Source organism: Schistocerca gregaria, chromosome 1 (genome assembly GCF_023897955.1).
Source record: "Schistocerca gregaria isolate iqSchGreg1 chromosome 1, iqSchGreg1.2, whole genome shotgun sequence".
NCBI classification, from domain to species: Eukaryota; Metazoa; Arthropoda; class Insecta; order Orthoptera; family Acrididae; genus Schistocerca; species Schistocerca gregaria.
In genome coordinates this window covers 826,278,143-826,302,317 of record NC_064920.1, presented here as the reverse complement: position 1 = coordinate 826,302,317, position 24,175 = coordinate 826,278,143, and the positions used below count along the sequence as shown (strand labels likewise).

Sequence of the window (24,175 nt, the reverse complement as noted above, 5' to 3'; positions counted from 1 at the left end):
ACGTCATTAACAACTTCAACAAGCAATTGCACAGTAGTCATACATGAATGCTTTGTGATGTGCATCATTCACTGTTTTCTTTTCTTCTTTTGAAATAAGCTCCTTCTCCTGTGGTGGTCAAAATTTTAGTCAGTTTACACTCACGGCCCTCTGTGATTATGGCCTACAGCGCCTGTCATCTGCACTATAGCGAATGGAAAACAAAATCTATAACATTTTTCGATGGTGCTGAAATTCTTCCCCTAATGTTTCAATCTAGTTGCCGTAAGTTTGGTTCTATCTGTAGCATCGCTAATCATGTGTCTTAGGGCTATGAATGGCCACAAATCGTCGAAATTAGTAGTCTGCTGATTTTTTAATCTTCGAATTGGGTGGGAAAAGTAAAATTACGCCCAGAAACACCATATATCGGAGAATCAGTCACTTAACTGGTGGGAAAATGCTGCTGTTTTTCAACAGAACAATCATTTTTGAAAGCTTAAATACAGCCAAACAAAGAACACAGATGTCATTATGGAAGAAAAAAGCCTTTAAGTTTTTGCAAAGGCAAACTACTAATAACTTGTGTCCTCACTCGTGTACTGTGACAACCTTTTAGATTTGTGTGTCTAATCATTTACAAACAAAGAAAGTATACGCGAACCTCAACAAAAATAGACACGAATTTTACAAAAAATAGATGCGACTTCTGCCAAAAATAGATGCTACATTTTCTGATCCCAACATATAACAAAGGCAGAAAATTCACGCAGTGTTTCAACCATTTCCTTTGAGAGAACTTGACGCCGACCCCCCCCCCCCCCCCCTCCGTGTGTGTGTGTGTGTGTGTGTGTGTGTGTGTGTGTGTGTGTGTTTTTAGCAGACAGAAATAACGCCTCCCATGACTCAGTAGAAATAAATAATTATTAATGTTGAAGGAAAGATATATTTTACATTAACTGCAGTGATCATATAATGCTGATTGTCTAGTGTTAATGTCAAGCTTACTGTGATCAGCACGGCATTAACATCTCTGTTACTACTATAAATTATGATGTGCGACCGATTTTGCGCTCTCTATTGTCCTAGAGCTTTTCTGTCAGCCTCTCGAACTATCAGATTCTATCATGTCAGACATTTTAGTTCTAGAGAGCTCTATTTCTTAATATTATAATTATTATTTTTGTCTTATGACTTATTATTCATCACAATTACTGCGATATTATTATTTCCCACAATGATTTGCTCTGCTGATGAGTATTCTAATTTCTAAATAGGAAATATTAAACTTTATTAACGATAACTAATTTTTGCCATAAGCTGGCAAATTCGTTTGTGTTTTCTTTGCAGATGTCTGCCATGAAACTTGTAAATGTACAAAATAATTTTTCTACATAATAACCTGAATTATTGTAATATAAAAGGGGGGGGGGGCAGTTTCACAAAATTATTTAGAAGTTACATTTCCGGACTCTCAAATATTCTATATTTCATCATTAGTTGCCACCACTTCTGGACACTAATAAGAAAAAATACTTTTCTTTGCAAAGTTTTACCCTGCTCTTTAAAAGCTAGCCATCATACAAACCAAAAAATGATATATTTACTGCTGAATGACTTCTTGCAGAACTTCACTACAGGAACTACAAAAGGTAAATCTCATGTTAACTGAACTTATAAAAGTTAGAATTTACTGTCAATAGAAGTCATCTCATTTATAAAATATTCTCTCTATTTAACAAGATTTAACATTGTTTCAAGTAATATAAATAGAAAGTTATATTTCAGTGTGTGTGTGTTTGGAGGGGTGGGGGTGTAGAGGGGTGGAGCCACAGTCGAGCCACAATTGTAGGCTCTATTTTGGAACTACCTAGAAACAAGCATTTTCCAGCTACTTGCACAGGTTCAATATTCTTTACTTTCTTTCCTCTCTATCTGCTCACCTCACAGTACATTTGTGGTCTGACATATTCTGCAAACACGATGGATTTACAAAACTTGGCTAGATAAGGATCGACATCCAAACTACACAAAAGGAAGAGATTTTACTACTTTTAAACCAGTCCAGTGCTGTGACAAGATGTTCCAGGTTATTGTTTTGTTTACATTGAGTCAGGCTGTTCATGCTAACCTGCCTGTATACTGGAACCATGCTTCAATGCTTATGTCTAATGTACTGGATTGTTAGTTCCAATTTTGGCTAATAGGTGCAAACCTGGCACTATACAGCACCTTGACAATATTTCCAATACTCATATTGAACAGATGGGTGTGAGTTAATAATAAAATCAACGTTACATCTTTTTCACTTTTCTGATATATTCTGTTCACTTCCTGTTCCTAATCCCTTAGATACGTAAACATTTCTGCATATATTTCCTACAATCAGTGACAGATTTGAACCTTGTGTCCAAAATTGGAACTAGTTTTATCCAGTGTAAATAGATTTCACATTAACACAGTAGACTATATACTAAGTTTTGTTGTCATATCATAATTACAGCCCTCATTGGACCTTTGTGAGTATCTGCACTTTAATTATAACCACCCGGTATATTGCATAACATGTACAAGCTATAAGGGTATAATGTTAAAACCACTAGGGCAAAGATACAAACCAAAGAAGGCTTGAATGGTGGTTCCAATTTTCGTGCCAGCACATCAATCCAATTGATATGCCGGAAAAAGGGGTGCATTTTTATGGCTTCACCATCTCCTGGACCTGAACCCAGTCGCTGGTTCACTTGCCTCTGTTTAAAGACAACAACAAGTTACATAATGAATGTGAACAACATAGAGGAAGCAAATTACAGAGTTTCTAATTTTTTATGCAAAAGCTTAACCAGTAACTTTAATTCATTTGAGCACATGCATGTAATCATAATCATCAGCTAATTAATATCTATTACTGTCTTATGCCACACACACACACACACACACACACACACACACACACACACACACACACATACACATACATACACATTTGTTCTTGCATATTTTCTGATCTTTTCTACAAATATTGCATCATGATAAAATCTTGGAATTATTTTATTTTGTTAAACAGAGTGGAATTTCCTAAGAAATCAGCTGTCCATCCACCCAAGTACATGTCCCACCCACATACTATTCATTTTCATTAAAGTCATAATCAGAATACCACTAAAATCTGTTGCGGGGTTTTTTTTTTCTTTTTCCTCCTTCTCTTAAAAATTTACAGCATATATCCCTTGAACACTCCCCAACAAAACCTTAGTTTATGAACAGTCTCACATTTAAAACCGATGTGTGTGTATACAGTAAGTAAAAAATTGAATTACACACTGAGAAGCAAAGTTTACATTAAAACACACTTTAAGCACAGTTTTGAAAAATATTTAGATTAAGCACTCCAAGTAACTTTTATTCTATTTATTTTTTTCCTTGTCCATTCAATCACCATCTTCAAGAAGCCAAAAGAAGATCCCCAATCAACTGGTACCATGACTTCGTCGTTAATTTTTATTATCATATTTCAGATCTGACTACACTGTGTAGTGAACCCTCATTAATTCTGAACTGTACTAATTCAGAATTCATAATTGGAACTTTTTTTATTACTACTGCAGACACACATGCTGCTTTACTGTACTGGGCATTGATTGTGCTAAGCTCTCTTAACGTAAAATGTTGAACATAACCTCACCCATCCTATTGGCTTCACCTGTAGCTAATATTTATAACAGTTCATCACATGCCCATGATCATACTGAATCCTGAGTTGAGGTACTGGCAGGAGAAAAGCTTTGACAGCAGGGCAGGATTCATGCTTTGATAGCTCAGTGGGCAGAGCACTTGACTGTAAAAAGCAAGGTCACAGGTTCAAGTCCCTGTCCATCACACAGTTTTAATATGCCAGGAATTTCAAGTTAAAGCCTATGTAGCTGGCTTACTGAATTTCATATGAACAGTTGTTAAATTCCATCTCTGTTATTGCTTAAAAGTAAACTAATGTGTCATACAGTACAATGCCATAACTGACATGAGTGTTAAAAGTAAATATAAACTGCTAAGTTTAGAAGATAAAGTACTTGATAAAATCGAAGCCAGAGCTTCTGTCCAGATTGTTAGGGACAGAATTTAGCACTGGTAAGTCAACTTTGCAAGATACTAAGAAAAACTGCAATAAAACCTTTGACTTCGCGCTACATCAAGACCAACTAGCTGGAAAACAAAAATAAACAACTGGACCAAAAGCGAGCAAAATTGTTGATGTGTGCACACCTTGTATGAACAGCAACAGGGCCAGATTTCCAATATGGGAAGAGCACTTAAGTCACCCATACATGCAACACCAGAGGAAAAAATAACCTTTTTTTTACCCAGTATTAAAGATGACAGGGATTCACCAAGGAGTTCACTTCACAAAGCAAGTTTCAAATCTAACCTATAATCCTTTTTCCTGAAAAACTCCTGGTGGCCCATAGACAAATTTCTATTTAAAAACTGGTAGCCCATGTAACAAAAGACTTCATTTTAAATGTAGTTGCATGAAGACAAAAAAGTCTTTGCTAATGTTAACACTAATCCCGTATACGTAAGCTGTAAACTGACTCTTTCCAAATCACTTCAAGAAAAGAACTGTTCAAATGCTCAATAAAACATCATTCCAACCAGTAAAGGGAATTTAACTGCAGGCTGCAGCAGAAAGATTTTGCACAGGACAGACTCGTGGAATGTTAGTTCATATTTATGGTGCTGAAGCAGTGAGTGACACTGTGTGTGTGTGTGTGTGTGTGTGTGTGTGTGTGTGTGTGTGTGTGTGTGTGTGTGTGTGTTTTTCTTTTTTTTAAACACTTTAGAGATAGAAAGGAAGGTGTCAAGGATGAGGTGCATTCTGGCCATCAACAAGCACAACCCAGACATCAAACGAATGTTATGTACACTTGTGGATGATTTAAGAATGGTAACAGAAGAGTTGAATATAAGCAAAGATGGTGTAAGCATTATTGTTCACAAATACTCGAAAAGGCAGGAGATTTGTGCCCTATTTGTATGAGAGATGAGCAGATGCAAATTCATATGGAAAATCTGGAGATTTCATCCAAATAAATGACAGGAATCCGTAGCATTTGGAAACTGCCATTACAAGAGGTGAGACCTGGTGCTACAGATATGATCTGGTGACGAAGCGACAGTCAATGACATGGTGTTCGCCATCTTCCCTGCCTCCCAATGCTAAAGTGTGCCCAGTTTCAAGTAACACCAGCTTTAGCTCAAAGACAAATGTGTTTTGTTCTAAAATGCTAGGTCCCAAGCCATATGTGGAACACCATTCAAACATCCACTGTTTGACATGTCACTAGAGCATAATTTATCAAGTGCACTGATACGTCATTGCATTCTTGTATAGGTATGCTCCTTATTTTGCAACAATGTTCTTACACACAACTTTCCAAACTGGAATTCACTAGAATTAGTACAATACCAGTAACCAATAATTGTTTACATTTTTGATGTTTATATGTAGAAAACTGCTATTTTGAACCACTTGTGATTCGAGAGTTCATCTGAATACAATTCACAACAAAATTCGCATTTTCACATTTTAAGTCAGAAATGGCATCTATATTTGCATCTGTCCCCAATAGCAATTTTCCAGGTCCCTACTCACGGCCTTACAGTAGCAACAATGGAAAAATGTAAATCAGTATGACCAAATGGTGACTCTAGCCTTCACCATCTCTAATACAATGCCAATTTGTTAAAAACAGTGCAAATTCCTCAAAAGAAATTAATTCATAATGTTTTGTGTGTGTGTGGGGGGGGGGGGGGGGGGAGGGGGCCGCGCGTGTGCGCATTGTGGCTAGGCTTGGGTGGTCTGAGAGGAAGGGGAGGGAGACAGAGTTATGAGTAAGTGTCCATGGGATTTCAGAAAATGATGCACTGGGGGGCAGGTGTGTCAAAACGTGCACTCCATATTGTTGCATGAAATTAGTTTACATCTGCAAATAAGCAACCCAATGAACAGTCAGAGGTAAGGTCCAGTACGGCACTAATGATAATTAAATGCAACAGGCCACATTCTTCCATTATTCTTCAATATATGCAGATGAGGAAATATTACTTGAAAAATTAAAGGAAACTGATCTTGTTAGCATACCAAATCTGTTCCATAAACGCCAAAATCTTTTGTGCAAAAGGAAAATGCTGGTATTATCTGTAGATACAGTGCATGGTAACTGAATAGATATAAGTTTGTAAGTAGTCACTGGAACTGTATAAGCAATGTGCAGGATTTACATATAAAGTGTCACATGTGATGTCCCCTGCCACCTCTACCCTACCAAAAATCAATAGCCCAAGGAAAGAACTCAATGAATACACATCACTGTGCAACAAAACACTCTTCAACACAATAGAAGAACTATAAAAACACCACCTACAAAAAAACTTCTCATGGAAAAAAACCCACTCTTTCTCTCCAGTTCTGAACACACACACACACACACACACACACACACACACACACACACACACACACACAAACCACTGACGCCAAAAACAATTCAAACTCACATTCCTCACCCAGCCAAAACATGCTACTACGAAACGAATACCACACAGCCACAACAACACATAGTGACAGCGAAAACTCTGCCTATGTTCTGAGAAATTGAAAAAGTGTAGTACCAAGCACCACAGGTCATGAAGTAAGCCTATTTACTTCACCAACAACATAGGAGAATGCACCACAACTTCAAAACTGTAACTTACACACAAAAAACGAGATACTGACTCATTTCCATTCATAAACATTTATCAAACAGAAAAATTAAATACGTTTGATTTTGCAGATGACAAGTTGTATACTGTGTAGCAGAATAGCTACCAAAATAAATGGACAACAGCATCATGTAAGGTATGTTAAATAACGCATACATCCACTTTTCACCAATTAAGCTATAAATGGAACATTGACATAATGCTATAAACAATACAAATGTTAATATGTAACATCAGTTTTACAGTTAAAAATAAAAATTAAACCCACTGATAATACCACAATACTGCTGAAACATGTATGGGTCAAACAACACAGGAAAAAAAAGGTGTCTTGCATAAGGCGGAATTTTTCATCCCATTTTCGTAACAAGAAGAACTGCACCACAATATCATTAGTCATTAATACAGTTTACCAGCAACCACAAGCACTCAGAATAACAAAAGCTGGCCAGTCACAGTGCAAGATAGCAAATGCCAATGTGTAACTTCACAATGTAGAAAATACAACTGGTATTCAAAGATGATCAAGATAAGTCATCTACTGTTTGCCACAGTCCATAAGGATAAAAGGCTCATACAACTAGACTGTCTAGCAAACACCAAAAGGATGTCTAACATTGTCACAAATCTTTTGCAACTAACTTCACAAAGGTGACCTTTGTGCAAGTTGACTCCTGTTTCAAAGACTTTGAGCAGGGGAAGATCACGGCTGAAAAATTACATTTAGTTCTGGCATCAGGCATCTGGCATTAGTTCTGGGCAGGTAGCAGCTTTGGTCGATTCATTCGTATCACTGTCTCCCAAAACCGTTGTCTCATAGCACTATGGCAAGTTGTTTTAATAATGTCTCACTGGGCATACACAACCTCAAACGACTGTGGGCAGGCACAACTGTACATGCTGCCTGCCAGGTGGTACTAATGCCTGACTCTTGGCATGCACAAGACTGTTAGCCTCCCATGGCTGGGGTCACTCAGCCTAGGCAGTATTGTGTAGGTTATGGTCTGGCTGCCTGACGGCCCATGCTTACACTGTTTCCCCACCTCTGCATGCCAATGCCCACAGGCAGAATGGCATACACTGACACTCAAGCTGGGACAGTCTGCACTATAGTACAGGAGTAAGATCCTCTAACCTTTTGTTCCAATGAATGTGGTGGCATTGGTAATCTGTCAGTTTTAGAGGCAACAAAATTTAACCTCAACAGCTTCAGCTGGTGGACAACAGTCACCTACATAACAACAACAGATAAGGAAAATTAACTGTTAAAATAAACATTGCAGCTAAGCTAACACCTCTTTTGGTTGTTCTGGAGTCAGGGAATGCCTTTACAGAAATGCGGTATAATTTTTCTCAGGGCAGCAATCTCAGTGTATCTGATGTATAGGTGGAACTGGTCTTTGTTTTCTTTTTTGAAGCTGTTTCACTTTCCTTTCTCATATTATGTGTAGACAGTAATCACAGAGCACCAAGTATATGAATGTGTATCTGGAACAAGATCGCAGTGTGCATTAGAGTGAACTAGAAATGTGCCTTTCCTTAATCTGTGGTCTCCGAGATTATTCCCAAACTGTTGCAACAAGTACAGTTAACACTTTTGGAAGTTTCTGGCTTCTGGTCCTAGTGCAGAGAACAGGAAAGGATGCCAGTGAGGGGCAGGAAATGTTGTAAGCAAAATGAGAAGTCTTACACAAAAACTGTATTTAAGTACGCAATTTTTATCTAAAGTGTTACATTGAATTATCTTCATTATGGGTCCTCTGTTGTCCCTTAACCTTTAAGGACTGTAGCACTGCATTTCATTATCAGTACTAGTGCAGGGTGATGGAAGCAATCCAATGTTTAAGAGTCTGAATACTGTTATAATGAAAAAAAATCTATTTTTCACATTATTGTATTGAAGTCTCAAACTTTTCCACTTGTTTATACACATTGGTAATAGTAATTTAAACATTAACATTACACATAGTAATAAAAAACAAATATTTCTTTCTTTCCATGTTCAATTGATATACTATATGTATCTCTAACTTCCGTCAGGTTTAAAATTTTCTACAAAATTTGATGTTTCATTCAGTATTAGAAACATGTTCTTCATTGAAAATTTCATTACATATTGAAACTACACGACATACTTTCCTTTCAATGTACTTCACACAAAACTTTGTTACTTCTAGCGCGCTCTGTACATTCTCCCTTCTTGTTTCTATCATCATCCACATTCCTATTTGCAAGCCTTGCTCTTTTTGCTGAAAATCCTTGGTTCTCATTTTCTTGTGTTCTTGGCCTCCTCCTTATCAATGGATTTGGGTAAGGATGTTGTCACTGTTCTCTTGTGTATAACGTGGTATTAGCTCCTATTTGTCATAGGGACAATATGATGACCATGTGATCGGTCTCATTATTTCTGGTAAGTATTATTTGAGTATTTATTCCAGAAATATTCAGGATATGGAAAAATATTGCACGGAGCCAGATTCCGTTTTTCTTGGTGTGGAATAGATGGTGTACATTTCATCCAATGTATCTACTACTGTTTTTGTGGAATGTTACACAGTGATAATTTCAGGCTTCTTTTCCTGTCCTTTGCTTTCATCTATTTCATTACTGAAATGCATATATGAAAGAAGTATCACATATTGTTCTTTTTTGGCACACTTTAAACAACTATCAAATCCTTTTGAAATCCAAATAAGCTACATCTCACATACCCAGTAGATGAACAATAGTATTCAGAGGTCATGTCATTATACTTCTTGGTGGAGGGCTCTTCACCCCATTTCATTGATTTGTATTTTCCAAAGCAGAAATCTCTGTTTCAAAACTTATTTCATTTTCATCACCATCCATCTCGATATCAGTTTCAGGCACTAATCCTTCATACTCATCAGGTGATAAATCTGATTTATCATATGTTCCATCTTCTTCTTCTTCTTCTTCTTCTTCTTTTTCAAGTAATCTCTATTTCTCTTATTTTCTTCATATGTACACATGCTGTAAATTGAGTTGTTCCCATACAGTATCAGAAAGCAAACCAACTCGGACTTACTTCACTTGGAAAGCTAATTAACAACTAGGTTCACTTAATATAGCATACAAAGTGACAACACTGAAATAGCTGTAAAATTAAAAAAAAAAACTGACTCTCCATATTATGAGGGCTGTTCAATAAAGAATGATCCGTCATTTTTTTTAATAACATACCTTTACTCATCCTCATAATTTTGATAGTTCTTCTCAAAGTACTCTCCCATGAATGTGATGCACTTGTCCCAGCATTTCTGCCAGTCTTCAATTACATGCTGGAAACCATTTTTTGAGATGTCCTTATGAATTGCCTGTGCAGCCTTCACCACTGCTTCTGATGATTGATAATGCGTCCCACGAAGGCATTTCTTCATGTTAGGGAATAAGAAGAAAGGTCACATGGGCTAAATCTGGACTATAGGGAGAGTGAGGGATGCACTTCACGCTGATTTTTGCAAGATATCCAGCAACAACATAGGCAATATGCTGCTGCACATTATCGTGGTGCAGCATCCAGCCTGCTTCATGGAAATGTGGTCTTATGTGCCTCATATGAACTTGCAATGTTTTCAGGGCATCCCTGTAGTATTGTCCAGTTACTGATGTGTGTGCAGATACAATATGCTGATAAGCCATTCCACGAAATCAAAGAATGATATGACCGTAACTTTCCTAGCAGAAGCAACCACTTTTGCTCTTTTGGGGGTTGGTGATGAAGGAGATTTCCACACTTGGCTTTGCTGTTTACTCTCAGGATCAAAATGATGTGGCAAAGTTTCATTAGCAGTGATTACATTTGAAAGAAACTCCGGATCTTCCTCTAACATCAACTTTTACAGACTTCCATGCAAATGACCTTTTGTTTGGGAATTAACAGCCTCGGAATCCATCATGCATGGAAAGGTGTCGTGTAATTTTTCTGCCACAAATGTGTGGGTGTCACTCAATGAAATGTTCAGTATTTCAGAAAGTGATCTTAAGGTAATTCGCCAATCCTCTCTCACGATGACACAGCAGTGTTGATGTTTTCTTCCGTATGAGGAGTAACTGGAGCACCGGGTTCACTATCCTATGAAATTGATTGTCTCCCATCTTTAAACATTTTAAACCATCTTCGAGCTGTGTTGTAGGGAAGAACAGGCTGTCCATACGCCTCCAGTAGCATTGGCTAGGCCTCAGATGAAGATTTGTTCAGATGAAAGCAGAATTTAAAAGTCGCACATTGTTCCTCACATGTTAGCTCCATTGCGACAGTAGGCGATACTGAACATGTCCAACGTTGCCTGCCTCTCACAGGTAGGAACCAGGAGTCCCAACAATGAAACTACTATGGTGTGTTTGTTGCACATTAAGCTAAAAGAGTATCATAAGATTAAATTTTAGCATGAAAAATTATAAACATAAAAAATTATGATCATTCTTTATTGAACAGCTGCCGTATTTCGATTTTTGTTACATTAGAACTGGCACATGTCGTCCTGAACATCCCAGCACATGTTTTTGGCATCTGAACAACAAGAATAATTGAAATTTAGTTTATTCTTCACTGTCCAGTAACATTAATGTGATCATCTGTCAAAAGCCTGAAAAATAACCTTTTACGATGCAGACCTCTGCAGGATGTACAGGAAGAGAGAGTATGAAGTTCTGGAAGGTACCGACAGCATTGTGGAGCAATGCAGAGCTCAGTGCCAAGGCTGGTTGTACTATGATTCTCGGTGGAGGATCAGTGGCATGAACAGTCCAATGATACAGATTCTTGATAGGGTTTAAATCCGGGGAGTCCCGTGGCCAGAGGGGAAATGTAAACATCCTGCTGCTGGTTGGTTTGCTGGTTTAATGATTAAAGGGATCAAACAATGAAGTCACCGGTCCCTTCTGCCAAGAAGGAAGAGGTAAATGAATAAATGCAGGTGAGGTGCCAAGTCCAGGGAGCATCCAGAGGGTGCTAAAAGTACAATGAGGGACATACCACCACCACCACCACCACCACCACCACCACCACCACCACCACCACCACCACCACGCCCCTATCCAACAACATCTAGAGAAAGACTTGTGGCACAGAGACAGGAAGAGAAGCACAAGAAAACAGAGGAAGAACATCAAGTCGAACAGCACATGCAAGAAGGGGGAAGAAGAGCAAAAGGGTGGGTAGGGCGAGAGCTGGAGCAGATCACCAAGTCTGGACAGCCACTGCCTATTTGGGGCATAGGAGGCAACAGTGTCTTGCCAACCAGTCAATGGGCCAACAAGACTGAGGTACCCTGCCTTAGAGACAATAGCAAAAACTCCCTTTTACGAATAAACTGTAAAACTAGGTCAGTCGAGGAGGAATCATCCACTAACACCAGAGGTAGTGAGTAAGGAAGATTAAGAGCCCACCACAGGGCAGCTACTACATTAGGACAGTCCAACAAAATGTGGATAACCATGAAATGGGCAACATGATGGTAGCGGGGCAGATCTTCACAATAGAGAAAATTGCTATGTGTCAGCCAGGTATGGCCAACGCAGAGCCAGCAAAGAACGATGGAGTCCTTTAAAAAGACTTGGATAGAGGAGTTCCACAAATCTGTGGACTCTTATTGCTCATACATTGTTCAGCAAAGACAGTGTTTGCCATTCCATTTTCCAAATGCTTAGAACTAGACAGTGTAATTCTGGCTGTAGGTCTAATTCTGGAATACCAATCTTAAAAGGCAGCTTGCCGGTAGCCAATTTGGCCAGCCAGTCAGTGAGTTCATTCCCCAGGATGCAACATAACCCTAGCTCCAGATAGTTCAGACAAACTACCGAGCACCAGCACTGTTCAACGGCAAAATAGGAAATCTGGATAGTCAGAACCAAGGGATGGTGAGGGTAACAGTGTTCAAGAGCTTGTAAACTGCTCAAAGAGTCACTACAGAGGAGGAATGACTGTGCAGGAATGGAAATGCTGAAGACCACAAGAGATGGCCACCATGTCATGGAGTGGATTTCGTTACATCCTGCATGAACATAAGCAGACCCAGTTTGATTGGCAACCATTGAGCCATCAGTGTAGACTACTTCAGAACCCGAAAATGAACTGAAATTGCAGAAGAATTAACAACAGGGGGCCTCAGGACAAGAAGAGTCTTTCAGAACTTCTGAATGGTTAAGACAGAACTATGAACGAGGGATGTACCACCGAGGTGCACGTGAATGGGCCCGAAAAAGTTCAGAAAGAGAGACCAGATGCGGATAGCGATCATAACCCAGACCTGACCACTGTCGCAGGTGGCAGAGCTTTGTATCTGGAAAGAGGAGATGGTAGTTCAGATGAGCAGCAGATGCATAGCACAAAGAGATCAATTGTTGCTGTTGGTGCAGAACCCGAAATGGTGGAACCCCTGCCTCCACTAGAAGGCTGATCATGGCACTAGCATGAAAGGCACAAAATTGTCATTTGTACTCCACAATGGTGTATTGGGTCTAGCATGTGCAACATCGAAGGTGATGTCGAGCCATTTGTGAGACTCCCATGGGACTGGATCAACACTATGTACAGCTGTATCAGAGCATATTGGTCCGCACCCCAGTTGGTGTTGCTGAGGTGTAAGAGCAAAAAGCATTGAAGTGCAACCAAAATGTCTGATTTAGTCAACACAGATGGAGAAACCATGTCAACAAGGAATCACAGACCAATCCCAAAGAATGTTAAGAGTTCACCACATTGATGGACTGACCATCAACATTCAGATTTGGATGGGGAATGACAAATGCATAACACAGCAAAAAAAAAAGGAAGATAAGAGTGACAGCCCAAGATTGCATTCGGTGTATTGCTCCCTGTAGTGTACATTCAGAAATGCCCATCATGCACGAACAAAAATAAATGCACAGACGGGGACACTGTAGGCCCTGCAGCTGCCACCAGACCATCGACAGCCACTAAAAAAAGAGGGACACTGCAAACAGAACTCTGAAGAACCCCATCCTCCTGCAGATGGGAAATGCTATGAGATGTGCCAACCTGTATCTGAAAACTGTGATAGAAAATAAAGTTCCAGATAAAAATCAGGAGCGGGCCATGGAGGCCCCATTCATGAGAGGTGGCAGGGATATCATGGCACCATGTGGTAACACAAGTTTATGCATATGGAAGAAGACTGTAGCCAGGTGTTGACGCCGAGCATAAAATGTTAGGATACCACACTGCAAGTGGACTAAATTATTTGCAGTACAGTAGCCTGGGCGAAAACCACCCTGAGCCGAAGACAAAAGTACTTGGGATTCAAGGATCCAACACAGCCTTCAATGTACCACACATTCAAGTAACTTGCAGAGGGCATTAAGTAAACTGATTGGATGATACCTGTCCATCTGAAGAGGTTGTTACTTGATTTCAAAACTGCAATAAAGACACTTTCTCATCATTTGGAAGGCGATTCCCTCTAGCTCCAAACAGTTAAAAAGAGAAAGTATATGATGTTGACTAGCATAAGTGTTGAAGCATTTAGTTGTGCACCTCGTCCAGTCCAGGAGCTATTTTGTGGCAGCGACCAAGGGCCTTGGTGAATTACCACTCGCTAAATGGGGTGTTATTAGGCTTCAGGTGCTGGAGAACAAAATATAGAAGACAGAATATGGACACCCTGAAATACTGAACAAAATTCCCAGTGGCAGACTCTGGGCTGGTGAGGATGACATCATTCAGGGAAATTCCCCAGGACACCTGTAGGATGATGGCGTCCAAAAATGCACCTGATCTTTGCCCATTGCTGTGAAGAGGGAGTATGTTGTCCTATGGCAGAAACATATCATTCCCAACAAAGTACATTAGTAAAGGCTCACCTGGGAATGCATCCAGGAGAGAGATGTTGGAGAGAAAATAAGATGATCTGAAAATGGTTATTGACATACAAATTGTCGTGAACTCCCCACTGGACAGAGGGGAAGAATACAGGGCTGCAGATGGAAAGATGAGTCAGGAAGAAAGTGCCACATTCCACATTAAAGTGTATGGGGGTTCCAGTGTTGAGGAGTCAGATCAAGACCCTACCAGCAGGTCTTCAATAACCTTGCCCATCGGTGGTTGTTGTACCACCCTACACAGTGTACAGGCATTAAACGCCCCAACGACAAGGGAGGGGACTGGTAGCTGCCTAAGCACAGCAATAAGAGCAGGAAGCCTAGGAGAGGTCTGGCGAGAGATAATTATTGCATATCGTAACTTTAGGGTCTAAATTGGTCCCAAAAGATGCCACTGCTTCCAGCACAGTATGAAGAGGGAAACAGAAACTAACAATGGATTGCAGACCAATGTACAAGCACCGACAGAGGCTCACAAAGTGCCAATCTGGTTCTAGCTGATGGTTTGGGGGACCACAAAGAGTCGGCAAATGAGTATCCATAAAACGAGATTCCTGAAAAGCAACACAAGCTACAGAGTACAGAGAAAGAAGGGACTACAGTTCTGGAAGTTGACAATAATAATCATTATAGTTCCATTGGAGGAGAGTAGCACAAGTGGATGGATGGTCACCTAATGGGCCAGAATTGATCATTGTGCTGAGTCAGAGTCAGTCAGTGGTAAAGGACGGAGTGACATCCGTGAATGTAAGATTCGACTGATTCAGAAGGACGGGTGACACCCCCTGGGATGACCGAGGAAGGGGGTGGGGGGTAGCAGCCCAAGGCTTACACTTATTCTTCTTGTAGACCTCTTCCTCCTCCTCCTCTTGCTCTTCTGGAGGGCAAGAGGTGGTGTGGTCGGGAAGAAAGCAATCCACATCAATATCAGGATCCGAAAGAGAATGAGCCATGCCAGATTACTCCTGATTTAGTCACCAGACTGAAGGAGGAGGTCCTTGTGGAAGATGATGTCCTGTGTCATATTTCAGGACCGGTAAGGAGTGATGCTCGCCAGCACATCAGCTAAGAACTCTTAAGCCCAAAGGGAAGTTGACCGACTGGCAGAAGTAGTTTTAATCAGTAGGGAACCATTTCACTTTTTACTGAGTCAACTTCACCGAACTTATCTTCAATATGTACTAAATAAATAAATAAATAAATAAATAAATAAAAATAAAAAAATAAAAAATAAAAGAGAGTTCAGTAGCAATGAAAGTATCCCCATTGGGCCTGGAAAAAAACCAAGAAACCAAGTAACAGGGAAAGGTTTCACTCCAAGAGAGCAGGCCAGGCACTCCTTCCATGGGGTAGCCTGGAGGAGAATGCTGAGGGAACCAAGGTAGGAGCAGAGAGAGAACCATTCCCATCTGAAGAGAGAGTCACGGAAGGGTAGTCAGCAAGCTTCATGTGCAGATCATCTGCCCTGGTACCAATCAGTACCGCAGCAAGTGGGCTCCACTCAGCTGTGGCAAGGGCCACCTGGCACAGCACTCCTCGCCTGCAGTTCCAATACCCCAAAAAGACGAGCAACCACTCCAATGCATACATGAGAGGGTGACAGCTTTTGTAAAACAAGTGTGATCCCTATGTCTGTCAGGGCCTCAATGGCTTCCACTGCAAAACCAATTTAGTAAGGGAAGTTGAAGCCTAAGGGGACCAAAAAGATAGATAGATAGATAGATAGATAGATAGATAGATAGATAGATAGATAGATAGAGAGAGAGAGAGAGAGAGAGAGAGAGAGAGAGAGAGAGAAGAGCTGTGGGACCCCGGGGGTCATCCTGGTGCTCTTCAAACTATGTGCATATGATGCTGTGAGATGCGCGACACATTCCGTTGTCCTACTGGTAGATGCCACCATGCCGAGCATGAACAAACCAAATGCTGGGGTGCCCTTGGTCCGCAAGGATAGATGCACTCTGTGTTGAGCCATTTCATTTTCCAAAATGACGCTATCACCCAGGGAATAGCGTGAAAATTTAACTCTCTCTCCTTCAACATGGACCATTCTGATGATTGAAACATAAAACGTGTTTCATCCGAGAAAGCCACTTCTCTCCACTCAGTGGATGTCCAGTTGCAGCACTGGCATGCAAATTTCAGCCTTTGTTGCCATTGAACAGCCTTCAGCACAGGTATATCTACCATGTACCTGTTGTGGAGGCCCATATGCAGCAATGTTCACTGAACAGTCATTCACTCCTGTCATCTATGGCCTGTAGTGCTCCATAGTGGCTTCGATGCAAAGCTTTGGATAGTGTCATTTTGCCATGCATGGTATACGAGTTTATTTTATCCACAGCTGCACATGAACAGTTTACAAACTTAGCCATTTTGGAAATGCTTCCACCCTTGGCCTGAAAGCCAGGAGGTCAGCTGAATCACTCCATTTCCACATTACGACGACTGCATTATATTGTGTGTCTCACAGACACACTTTATATATCCTCCACAGTTTGTCCTGCAATCTGCCTTCTGTGAGTGATTATTGCATGTTGACATTTAACATAGGCAATGGTCACAGTAACACAACTGGGCTTAGTAATTTCATTATTTATACAGCCCTTATACCTAAATCTAACAGGGGTTTTTGACAATTATGAATTTTTAAACTAATAATAAGAGTGGTTTTTAATCTGTGGAGTGTCCACAGCATAAACGGTTAAACAGAAAATATATATTAAAAACAAAGATTCCGAAACTTATCAAGCGGGAAAGTGCCGGTAGATAGGCACAATAAATAAAACACACAAACACACACACAGAATTTCGAGCTTTCGCAATCGGCGGCTGCTTCGTCAGGAAAGAGGAAAGGAAAAGGAAAGAAGAAAGGATGTGGGTTTTAAGGGAGAGGGTAAGGAGTCATTCCAATCCCGGGAGTGGAAAGACTTACCTTAGCGGGAAAAAGGGATAGGTATGTATATACTCACTCGCGCGCGTGCACACACACACACACACACACACACACACACACACAAGCACAAGCAGACATATTTAGAGGCAAAGAGTATGGGCAGAGATGTAAGTTGAGGCGGAAGTGTAGAGGCAAAGATGATATTGAATGACAGGTGACGTATGGCGGCAACTTGAAATTAGCGGAGATTGAGGCCTGGTGGATAATGAGAAGAAAGGATATATTGAAGGGCAAGTTCCCATCTCCGGAGTTCGGATAGGTTGGTGTTGGTGGGAAGTATCCAGATAACTCGGATGGTGTAACACTGTGCCAAGATGTGCTGGCCGTGCACCAAGGCATGTTTAGCCACAGGGTGATCCTCATTACCAACAAACACTATCTGCCTGTGTCCATTCATGCGAATGGACAGTTTGTTGCTGGTCATTCCCACATAGAAAGCGTCACAGTGTAGGCAGGTCAGTTGGTAAATCACGTGGGTGCTTTCACACGTGGCTCTGCCTTTGATCATGTACACCTTCCGGGTTACAGGACTGGAGTAGGTGGTGGTGGGAGGGTGCGTAGGACAGGTTTTACATCGGGTGCGGTTACAAGGATAGGAGCCAGAGGGTAGGGAGGGTGGTTTGGGGATTTCATAGGGATGAACCAAGAGGTTACGAAGGTTAGGTGGACGGCGGAAAGACACTCTTGGTGGAGTGGGGAGGATTTCATGAAGGATGGATCTCATTTCGGGGCAGGATTTTAGGAAGTCGTATCCCTGCTGGAGAGCCACATTCAGAGTCTGATCCAGTCCCGGGAAGTATCCTGTCACAAGTGGGGCACTTTTGGGGTTCTTCTGTGAGAGGTTCTGGGTTTGAGGGGATGAGGAAGTGGCTCTGGTTATCTACTTCTGTACCAGGTCGGGAGGGTAGTTGCAGGATGCGAAAGCTGTTTTCAGGTTGTTGGTGTAATGGTCCAGGGATTCAGGACTGGAGCAGATTCTTTTGCCACGAAGGCCTAGGCTGTAGGGAAGGGACCGTTTGATATGGAATGGGTGGCAGCTGTCATAATGGAGGTACTGTTCATTGTTGGTGGGTTTGATGTGGACGGATGTGTGAAGGTGGCCATTGGACAGATGGAGGTCAACGTCAAGGAAAGTGGCATGGGATTTGGAGTAGGACCAGGTGAATCTGATGGAACCAAAGGAGTTAAGGTTGGAGAGGAAACTTTGGAGTTGTTCTTCACTGTGAGTCCAGAGCATGAAGATGTCATCAATAAATCTGTACCAAACTTTGGGTTGGCAGGCTTGGGTAACCAAGAAGGCTTCCTCTAAGCGACCCATAAATAGGTTGGCATACGAGGGGGCCATCCTGGTACCCATGGCTGTTCCCTTTAATTGTTGGTATGTCTGGCCTACAAAAGTGAAGAAGTTGTGGGTCAGGATGAAGCTGGCTAAGGTGACGAGGAAAGAGGTTTCAGGTAGGGTGGCAGGTGATCAGCGTGAAAGGAAGTGCTCCATTGCAGCGGGGCCCTGGACGTGCGGGATATTTGTGTATAGGGAAGTGGCATCAATGGTTACAAGGATGGTTTCCGGGGTAACAGACTGGGTACGGATTCCAGGCGTTCGAGCGAGCGAGTGTACACCTGTCCTTTTTTTCCCCCCTAAGGGAAGTCTTTCCGCTCCCGGGATTGGAATGACTCCTTACCCTCCCCCTTAAAACCCACATCCTTTCGTCTTTCCCCTCTCCTTTCCTCTTTCCTGAAGAAGCAATCATCGGTTGCGAAAGCTAGAAATTCTGTGTGTGTGTTTTATTCTTTGTGTGGGTTACTTTTACTTGGCATTTTTATAAGCACACCTATTTTGCCTTTATGATAATTATATTTCTGAATAAAAAATGTTTAGTAGACACTCTACAAGTTATTGGCTACGTACATTCCTTTAATGGTACTATATATTAAGGGCAACATTATGAGTATGGTTATTTTTCCACACCGCCTCTCACCTTAAGGAGCTTGCGTATCAGATCCCGAGCATCAGGTGTAAGGTACTGAGGTAAAACTAGTTTCCCCCTCAATATTTTTTCTATTGTTTTCTTGCGGTTCTCAGCTGTGAAGGGTGGCTGAAACAATAATAAAACATAAAGATTAAATTAAAAATTTAAAGAATGATTATGTTTTAATCACAATTCTTGGTTACTTTGCTTCTTTAGTAATTAACTGCTGGTCCCTCACATGTAATTCTCTACTTTACCAATGAATGACAATTGTTTGTTCAATTACTACTACTACTACTACTACTACTACTACTACTACTACTACTAAAATTATGCAGTTTCTTATTTAGTTGTTTCCTGCTTTTATATTTACATACTCATCCAATACTTATGGAATTGTAACTAGTATATAATCTTGTCTCATTGGAATTGACTGACTGCTTCTGCCCCTTCACTACTTAAGCGTGTCTTTGTTGATGTTGTCGATACATGCTCTTGTGTATCATTCACATATAATAAGTGTTTCACAGTGTTACTAATAGGTAAACATACATTAAATATTTTAGTTATAAAAACATACCGCTCCTGTTAACATATCATACATCAATGCACCCAGTGACCACCAGTCTACTGCCTTTCCATGTCCACTTCGTGTAAGAATTTCTGGAGCCCTAAATAGAAACATTGAAATAAATAAAATTTAATACCAATTGGAATTCATATGCTTAAAACATATGCTGTAACATGTGTACAGTAGTTGGCTTGAAAAAGAGGAAACTGCTTGATATTAACATTTACTTATGCTGAAACACTACCTACTGCAAGTAGCCTGTGTGTAAAAAATCCAAGTGAACTCACAATAAAATAAATAGATGAAGGTATTTGGCTAACTGAGACATGTCACTGACTCACTGATATGCAGCTGTACATATCAAAAAGCAACTATTTAAGACATTTGGTTTCTAGCTCATGGCCTCCACTCATCTCATAAAATCTCTCTGTATTTTTCTGTACAATCTTTATCATGACTGCAACATATCTATTATTGGTGAGAATGGGGAATGGGGGAGGGGGGGGGGGGGGGGGGGAGAAAAAGGACAAAGTGAGAGAGAACACACATTTCAGATGGCAGTACAGGTCCAACAGTATCAATATGAATGGGACTGAATCACAGACTGGGTGTGGCAAAAGTACCCCAATGGTGCTAGAAAACTACATTTGGCAAGTGTTGCACTGCTGACCAAGTATCTTGCATCTGGATAGACAAATACTAATTTGCAAGAACTATAGCAGACAGAATGAAATTTTTACTCTGCAACAGAGTGTGCGCTGATATGAAACTTCCTGACAGGTGGAAATTGTTTGCTGGACCAAGGCAGAGCTCTTGTCCACTAAAGACGAAGGTCCCTACTTCGAGTCTCAGTCCGACAAACAGTTTTAATCTGCCATGAAGTTTCACTATAGTAGCTCTATCTCAACGATGCATACGACTGAAGTGATGAGATGGAAGGCTGGCTAAAAACTGACATTACGGTCACACACATGGAGTGGAGAAAATCCCAAGACAGCTCCACATTTGTGTTTGATAGTGAGAGACATGAAAGCTGTAAGTTTGATTGGAGGTCATGAGGAAGCACTTCAACTCACTGACTCTGCTGCTTCTTTCTGCATGGTCTTTATGTGGGACTATTGATCTGTTGCTGTACTTTGTTTTTAGTATCAACCAATCCTTTTTGTAACTGGCAACCACCGACTTGTTTCTGACATGGTGCTATTGAGGTGCTTGGATGTGGCTTTTGTGTAGAGTCATTACTGTGTAGTACCTGTGATTTCAGAATGAGATTTTCACTCTGCAGCAGAGTGTGTGCTGATATGAAACTTCCAGGCAGATTAAAACTGTGTGCCCGACGGAGACTCGTACTCGGGACCTGTTCGAGTCTCGGTCGGGCACACAGTTTTAATCTGCCAGGAAGTTTCACCTGTTATTTGGTTGGGTTATTTTACCATTTGAATTTAATGTTTCAGAGAGTTTTCTGGATTTTTCGGAGTAGTGTTTCCATGGTCTGCCCTGCACTTTAAACCACAGAAGTGAGGCCTCTGGTGCGCGCACGCACGCACGCACGGACACAGTTAAGACTTTTCAGGAAGTATGTTAGAACCTTGATAGCCATGTATTACATAGGATACTTTCATTCTCTGCTAGTGTTCAAAGATCATTAAATAGTTTAGAGGCATGTGATGGCCAAGATGTACGATTTTTAAATGCTTTGCGAGAAACTTAGCCTCCAACTCTGTCAAACAACTGATCAGCACATGTAACGGCACTTTTTTTATGCACACCATGCAGAGGGGCTAAGGTGTCCTGTGCTTCCAAAGCCACACACCCACTGAGAACATCAACACACAACAGTATTTTGGCCTATCAGATGTGATACGAGTTAGGACAAACTGGGTCTTCAACTGTCTCCAAGTACAATATACGCATATGGCAGATACATCAGAACACTCTTTATTTTGTGCAACCTTCACAGTTAATAGCATGGACAGACTTTAAACATGCTCAGTTTTGGATAGCTACATGTGGCACACATTATGAATAGTTATGCTATTTATGCTGTATTGTTCTGGTGGAAGTTCTGACATTTAGAATACCTTGTCACACAATTGCTGGTAATTACATTGTGAATATTGTCCTACTGCATTTGTCAGAGATCACAGAGAGCCAGACATGTGGAATTCTGATACTATAATAATATTGCAATGTCTTTGTAATAAGTCTGAGGTTTCACTAGGATAGATGAGTAGGTGGGACTTGAGGGGTTGTGAGACGTCTAATAAATATGGGGAAGAGAGGAGCAAAAAACAAAAATATACACAACACTCACAATGAAGATAGTTTATAATTCTGCATAAAGGATCCTAAATAATGTTAAGCTTTGAAGCTAGAAGTAACTTACATATACTCAATTGTGCCACAAAATGTGTGTGTCACTATGCCTTCTTGGATATGTTCCTTACACAGACCAAAGTCTGTCAGTTTTACGTGTCCCTGTGCATCTAACAGAATATTTTCCGGCTTCAGATCCCTGAAAAAGACAAAGTCTATGAAAGGCGATACTTTAAAGATGCACATCCACTAGATGAGCAAGTATTATTTCACTGTTTACAGAATTTAGATAAAAATATTTAATAAATCAAGCAGAGACAGCTGAAGGTGTTAAACTAAAAGATTAAAGATTTGCAGCAAGACGAAGGGGCCAACACTGGCTGCTGGAATAGGAGTGACTGGAGCAGTCAGTATTTAAAACACCTTTTCTCCATTTGTTGCAGTTGCTCTTAAATTATGTTACTGTTCTTGGGTTGGAAATATATTTTTTTTATTTTTACTTTATTTTGTACACAAAATACATGCTACATATAAAGTGCCCACAAAATCTGATCATCAGTTTATACTTGTTACCCACTGCAATAAACACGAGTTGTTTCATGTGGTCTTCTGCTCCATAGTAATTAGTCACTTAGTTTTTAAGTATATTATATCCTAACCAAATATTATGATCAAATGGACATGGCTTGGTGTTTTTCCTGTTAATGTGTCTTATATGCTGTTCACCTCATTCTAAGAAGTTCTGTAACAGTACAGAAGTAGCAATCTGGGGTGAGACTACTTTAACCTGGATGTGAATACTGTATGCCAATCATTTTACTTCAGTGCACAAGCTATGAAACAGTTTACTTCACTGAAGTGGAAATCAGCAGATACAGTATAAACTATTTGTTCTCTTAGAATTGTGAATACCACTACTGTGCTCAAAGCTACACGATTTATTGTTAATGTGAGAGATTTAGAGTACAATTGCACTGCAACTAATAATCTAAACTGCTGAAACCTATGGCATGTGTGTAAGTGTTCAACTTCTATGGATTCTACAAGGTCCTCCATCAGTGCAGACACTAGGAAGGCTGGTTTTGAAGTGTGGTCTGCTGTCCTGCTGCTGGACATTCTGTTTGTGATCCAGCCTTAGTATGGGCAGTGGAAGCCCTGGTTACTTTGTCTTCTGTGCCCCAAAAAATGTCAGATGTGGTGTAAGTTTCTACCCATGTTTTACTCGATTCATCTTGTTCATAATAAATGAATCTGCCACAGGTGTAAAATATTTTACTGACCAAAGTCTTGCATGACAGAAGTCACTATACACTACCACAGTTTCGGGGCTTTAGCCCCATCATCAGGTGTATCTGAAATATGAAGTAAAACAACAGTTGTCACCTACTCCATTAATCAATGAAGACATTAAAAAAAAATAATAAAAAAAATTAAAGTTAAACTAAAGAACGACCCTGTGGCAAGTGCAAGTCAGGACGAACCACGAGAAAATGCCTACATTTGAGGCCAACACTTACCAACTGCTGATAGAGGACACCAGTGTGACCTGAGTGGCTATAGCAAGCAGACTGAGCAGTAAAGCCGTAGGCTCTGTTTGTGGTAAACAAGTGAAGAGGGTTCATAACATGGTATGGAGGGGAACTAAGGTACAAGCATGAACGAATGCTGCAAAAAATGCAGAAGCAATATAGGTAGTAATAAAGTAATTGCAGCCCTTTTGGGAGATGTTCACCTTAACAAATAAGGAAAAGAAAC

At 40.5% G+C, this 24,175-nt stretch overlaps 1 protein-coding gene across 1 annotated transcript in view; it reads right to left on the bottom strand.

Annotated features, from left to right (window-relative positions):
- The window catches only part of LOC126271682 (ribosomal protein S6 kinase beta-1), a 201,082-nt gene that overhangs the window by 56,221 nt on the left and 120,686 nt on the right, over nt 1-24,175 (bottom strand). The window contains exons 6-9 of the mRNA XM_049974171.1: nt 22,491-22,619; nt 20,114-20,204; nt 19,543-19,659; nt 2,598-2,729 (exon numbers count right to left, since the gene is read on the bottom strand). Coding sequence (XP_049830128.1) covers nt 2,598-2,729; nt 19,543-19,659; nt 20,114-20,204; nt 22,491-22,619 — 469 coding nt within the window. The remainder of the gene's footprint in view (nt 1-2,597; nt 2,730-19,542; nt 19,660-20,113; nt 20,205-22,490; nt 22,620-24,175) is intronic.